The sequence below is a fragment of the Bufo gargarizans genome, chromosome 3, assembly GCF_014858855.1.
Source record: "Bufo gargarizans isolate SCDJY-AF-19 chromosome 3, ASM1485885v1, whole genome shotgun sequence".
Lineage (NCBI taxonomy): Eukaryota > Metazoa > Chordata > Amphibia > Anura > Bufonidae > Bufo > Bufo gargarizans.
Window position 1 is genome coordinate 301,473,138 of NC_058082.1, and position 6,000 is coordinate 301,479,137.

The 6,000-nt window shown below is 47.6% G+C and overlaps 1 protein-coding gene across 4 annotated transcripts in view; it reads right to left on the bottom strand.

Moving 5' to 3' along the window:
- The window catches only part of ERCC6L2 (ERCC excision repair 6 like 2), a 163,355-nt gene extending 157,818 nt beyond the window's left edge, over positions 1 to 5,537 (bottom strand). For 2 of the 4 annotated variants that reach the window (XM_044286635.1, XM_044286638.1), the window contains exons 1-2: positions 5,384 to 5,537; positions 5,217 to 5,274 (exon numbers count right to left, since the gene is read on the bottom strand). In XM_044286635.1, coding sequence (XP_044142570.1) covers positions 5,217 to 5,274; positions 5,384 to 5,389 — 64 coding nt within the window. In that variant the 5' untranslated portion in view covers positions 5,390 to 5,537. The remainder of the gene's footprint in view (positions 1 to 5,216; positions 5,275 to 5,383) is intronic. The other 2 variants (XM_044286637.1, XM_044286636.1) reach the window with 2 other exon arrangements.
- Positions 5,538 to 6,000: the final 463 nt, after the last annotated feature.

Consider the following 6,000-nt stretch of genomic DNA (forward strand, 5'->3'; position numbering starts at 1 on the left):
CCCACCCCCAAGGGCTTGCATCTGTATCTGTAGTTAGACAGACCAAATTCTCGATCTTCCAGGGGGACCCCTGTGTTAGATTTCTTTCTACTAACCACCAGGCTAGTTCCTGGACAGTCTGGGAGGAGACTTCTAGACTGGCATCCAGTGACCTGTTCTTCCCCCAACTGGCCAGAATCTCCCATTGTAAGGTCCTGGAATGAAGCTGTGCCCACCTCACTGCAGGGATACAAGATGTGAGGGACCCCAGGACTGACATGGCTTTCCTTATGGAAGTCACTGGCCTGTGGGATAGACTCGCAACCTTGTTCTGAACTGTCTGTATTTTTTCCACGGGTAAAAAACATCTCTGGAGAGAGGAGTCCAAAATTAGGCCCAGGAACACCTGCTTTCTTAGCGGATGGGGTCTTGACTTTTCCTCGTTTATCACCCAGCCCAGTTTGCCTAGGATGGAACGGACCTCTAGAACTGCAAGATTGCAAGCTTCTTCTGACTGGGCAACGATTAAAAAGTCGTCTAAGTAAGGGATGAAAAGGATGTCTCTTTCCCTTATGTGGGCCGCCATCTCTGCTACCAATTTTGTAAAGACTCTCGGAGCCATGGAAAGCCCGAAGGGGAGCGCCTGGTACTGAAAATGTTCCAGATGACCATCCAGAAACACTGCTACTCTTAGGAACTTTTGATGTTCTACAGCAATGGGAACGTGGTAATACGCGTCCTTTAAGTCGAGAACCGCCATAAAACACTGAGGGTATAAGAGATTGATTGCTGATTTTATCGTCTCCATCCTGAATTTCTTCGGCTGAAGAAAAAGATTTAGTCTCTTTAGATTTATGATGGTTCTCCAGGAACCGTCTGGTTTCTTGACCAGAAAAAGCGGGGAATAGAATCCTTTCCCCCTTTCCTCTTCTGATACCGGGATTAAAACGGACTTTCCTACTAGTTTCACCACCTCCTTTTCCATGATGGATCTGCCCTGCACGGAACCCGGAACTATGGTGGGTAGGAATCTGGCAGGAGGAGACTGAAGGAATTCTAGGTTTAGGCCTCTGGAAATGGTATCGAGAACCCAAGGGCTCGAGGAAATTCTCCTCCACTCCAAAGCGAAAGCCTTCAGTCTGCCCCCTACTGGAATGCTGGCGTCATTGCTGATCAGGCTTCTTTTTGTCTGAGGAGGACTGACTAAAGAAAAAGTTTCTGCTCCTTCTCTGACCCCTAAACCGGTGTTCCCTAGGTCTTCTATCCTGTTCCTGGTTACCTTTAAGGGGACGAAAGGAACGGCTAAACCTGTTTTTACTGGGGAAGGAGCTCTGAAAACCGGGAAACTTTCTCTTCCTATCAGCCGCCTTATCCAGGAGGTCGTCCAAACTAGGACCAAAAAGATACTCCCCCTCACATGGAACTCCGCAAAGCTTTGTCTTGGAGGCCGTATCGCCACTCCAATTCTTTATCCATAGAGCTCTCCGAGCAGAGTTGGATAAGGCTGCTGACTTAGCGGCTAGTCTGACAGAGTCAGCAGAAGCGTCCGCTAAAAAATCGGCTGCTTTTTTAATAGTAGGGAGGGAGGCCAGTATCTCCTCACGGGGACTTCTGTTTTTTAGCTGAACTTCTAATTCGGAAAGCCAAACTATTAAAGAACGGGCCGTACAGGTGGAGGCTATACTGGGCCTAAATGATGAGGTAGATGCCTCCCAAGCCCCCTTAAGAAAGGCGTCTGCTTTTTTATCCAGAGGGTCTTTTAATATACCCATATCCTCAAAGGGCAAGGCCGTCTTCCTAGAGACCTTGGAGATGGCTACGTCAATGCGAGGAGCCCTATCCCAGGAGGCAGAGTCCTCTTCTTTGAAGGGGTACTTGCGTTTGAGGTTTTTGGAGATAAATACCCTTTTATTTGGTTTCTTCCACTCGCCTCTAATCAATGCGGCTACATTTTTGTGTACCGGAAAAGTACCATGTTGTCTGGCCTCTAAACCCTCAAACATAATGTCCTGAAAGGAACGGGGCTCTCGGGTCTCTTCTATGCCCATCGTAGAACGAACCGCTTTTAACAGCTTTTCCGTATCTTCTACAGGAAAACATGGTCTCCGCCCCTGACCTTCTTCCTCATCCGGAGAGGACTGTTCTGAGATGTCCGAAAATTCAATCATTGAAGAAGGCAACTCTTCCTCTCCCTCTGAAACACTGGGATTACGCCGGGTCTCTTTACGGACCGGCCTCTGATCCTTCTTGGCAGTTAACGAGGAGTTAACCTCTGACCGAACTAACGCCTGCAGACATTTATAAAAGGAAGGGGATTCCTCTGCAACCGTTCTGTCTATACAGGCCTGGCATAACTTTTTATCCCACTCAGAGGGCAAACCCACTTTGCACAGAGCACATTCTCTGTTTTTCTTTTTGGTCACCACTTTTTTAGGCTTAACCTGAAAACAAACAGTAACGCCAATTAGTATAAAGGGAATCTAGGTCATAAGAGACCCCACTCACCCCTTCAGAGGTACCGGAGCAGGAGGGACCGCAAGCTCTTCAGATGGCTTGTCTTCCTCCATGATGCAGGCTTCAGCCAAGTCGCAAAAGGACGCCGGCCCCTGGAAAATCGCGCTCCTCTCATAGGGCGCATACTGATGACGTCACCGCCCGACGCCTGCGCCGGTCACCTGACGGCAGGAGCGCTATCCGGCACTCACTGCCGAAGCCCCTCCTCTTCCTCCCCCAGGCAGCCCGCGTCAGTCTTCACGGCACCTCCACAGAGGCGCCGGCTTCCAGCTCCAGCACACTGACTACTCCCTCCGGAGCTCAGCTGTGCCTCTGAACGGACCCCTGCGCATAACGATGCCGCCAATCTTACAGGGACCGCAGGTCAGTAACGGAGCGCCACCAGGGAGAGGGATCCGAAGCATCCATGCTGCAGGCTTCCCACCGAGACAGGAAACCACACTGAAGGGGAGGAGAGTGTCCGCCCTTTTTATTCTGCAGGTTTCCTGTCTCGGGGGGCGGATCCTCCTCTCTCTGGTGGTGCTGTCATGGGCGATAGGAAAATAACCCAATTCCAGTTGACATTATTGGAGTTAATGTTAGAAAAATGAATTATGTAAGTAACCTGCATTGTCTCCTCTCTAGTTTTTGAGGCTCACTTGGATTGGGATTTAAAGGCATAATCCGGTTTAGAAATCAAATTTTTTAATAGACTATAAATAGACTATAAATAATTGGTGTGGATATTCACCCTGAATATGCAGCACATCCATGCACAAGCATCTTATGTGTGGACAGGAAACCAGTTTCTCTATGTAGAGAAGTAACTGACCTCATGTCCTATCTCAGAAATCAGATTGTTATAAATCACAAACAACAGTCACTGGGAAGAAGATTACCTTCACTACAGATTACATCATGTACCTTTGTAACAGGTCAGAGAATAAAAATCTTTGTGGGAGTACTTCTTTAATAAATTCTGTAATATTTGATTTGCTCTGTGGTGTCGCTGCTGGGAAAATGTACTTTTACTGCTATATTCCCCCATAGATTACAGAAGAACATTAGGGATACATTCACACTGGTTTCCTGATGCAGTTTAGGAAGCCAAAACCAGGAGTGCATTCAAAAAAGTGGACAAGTTGTGTCTGTCCTTAATACTTTCTTTCCTTTTATAATCCATACCTGATTTTGGCCTCCGAAACTGCACCAGGAAACCAGTGTGAATGTATCCCTAATGTTCTTCTGTAGGAGGAGACAATGCAGGTTACTTACATAATTCATTTTTCTAACATTAACTCCAATAATGTCAACTGGAATTGGGTTATATTCACACACATGAACTACCACATCTGAAAATCTGTTCATGTGAAATGTGCAAGGATTTCTGCAACCCCAAGGAATGCTGCCAAAATGTCTGCAAGATATCGGCAGGGTGTGATCTTACTTTTAGGCCACCTGAACATGGGTGCAGGTGAACGCACATAAGATCCAAAAGGATTTCAGTGTGGATTTATGCGTGTTTCTGCAGCATATCCGCGCCAAAATCTGCAATTTCTAAATGCGGATTTTGGTGCGGATTAAATGCAGTTTTGCCGCAGATATCACCCTTCCATTGAAATGGGTGAAATACGCAGCTAAAACCGCGAACATAATTGACATGTAGTGTGTGGCCGTACCTTAGGACAGTGTTTCCCAACCAGCGTGCCTCCAGCTGTTGCAAAACTACAACTCCCAGCATGCCCGCACAGGCAAAAGGCTGTCCGAGCATGCTGGGAGTTGTAGTTTTGCAACAGCTGGAGGCACGCTGGTTGGGAAACACTGCCTTAGGAGTCCCAGCACTGGTGCACTCTGTGATCAGCTTATCTTCAGGGACCCTCCTAACAAGGAAAGTATTAGATATAGCTGTGAACCTGCTTTACAATGTACACAAGTATATGTGGCGCACAGTGGATTCTGATGGACGTACAGTCCAACCGGTACACTTTATGTACCGTTGGACTGTATTTATTGCACATTCCCAAGTGCAAGTGCAGGTGAACGCACATAAGATCCAAAAGGATTTCAGTGTGGATTTATGCGTGTTTCTGCAGCATATCCGCGCCAAAATCTGCAATTTCTAAATGCGGATTTTGGTGCGGATTAAATGCAGTTTTGCCGCAGATATCACCCTTCCATTGAAATGGGTGAAATACGCAGCTAAAACCGCGAACATAATTGACATGTAGGTCAATTTCCACACAGAAACAATCCGCAAAGTGTGCATGAGATTTGTGTAATCTCAGGCACTTTGCTGGTACTGTAATACGCTACTGTTTTTCCCAACAGAAATCCACACACAAAAAAACACATGTATTCTGCAAAGTCTGCAGATGGTCTTAGAACGCATCCACCCATGGCGCAAACATTGTCACCACCAATTTGTGTGCAGCAAATCCGTGTTGTATGGTAGCAGCAAAGTGTTTAACATTTCAGAATAGTCATCCACGCACTGCAGGGAAAACCCACAGAGTTCGCTTAGCTGCACTGCAGGTTTTTGATCTGCGTCATAACAACTTACGTTGCGGGATTTACCAATACAAAGGTTGAAAGCATCTGAGGACCCGCTGTGATCCTGGTGCCGCCAGCGGGCAGTTTTGATCCCGATTCACCATGGGTGACACCACTGTTTGGATAAGGACGCCCCCCTCCTTGACAATGGTGCATACATGTAATAGAAAACAGGACACACACTATTTACTTGCCTTGTGCCTCCATGTTTGCAGGTTTTGTGCTTGGATCACCACTTGTCATCCCAGATATCTACAAATAAAGACATAGACAGGAGCAGCATGACCATAGTACCAGAGAGAAAGTGCCTTTACTTCACTGTGTCCCAGCCCTGCACTGCAGTCACTGGCCCCACTGTCACCTTCATCTTATACACAGCACTGCACTGGTCCACAGCACTGCAGTCACTGGCCCCACTGTCACCTTCATCTCATACACAGCACTGCAGTCACTGTCACCTCCATTATACACAGTCCTGCTTCCCTGGCATAGCTCCTGCAGGAAGAGTACATTACTGAGCGAAAGGACCTTTGGTGACGTCAGGGTCATGTGATCAGTCACATGATGGGGCGTGGTCAGCCAATGTCAGAAGCGGAGAAGTTCGGGTTTTTGTGCTTTGCGTGCAGCATGCCTGTGTGTGTGTGTGTGTGTGTGTGTGTGTGTGTGTGTGTGTGTGTGTGTGTGTGTGTGTGTGTGTGTGTGTGTGTGTGTGTGTGTGTGTGTGTGTGTGTGTTAGGTGCAGCATGCCTGTGTGTGTGTGTGTGTGTTAGGTGCAGCATGCCTGTGTGTGTTAGGTGCAGCATGCTGTGTGTGTGTTAGGTGCAGCATGCCTGTGTGTGTGTGTGTTAGGTGCAGCATGCCTGTGTGTGTTAGGTGCAGCATGCGTGTGTGTGTTAGGTGCAGCATGCCTGTGTGTGTGTGTGTGTTAGGTGCAGCATGCCTGTGTGTGTGTGTGTGTGTGTGTTAGGTGCAGCATGC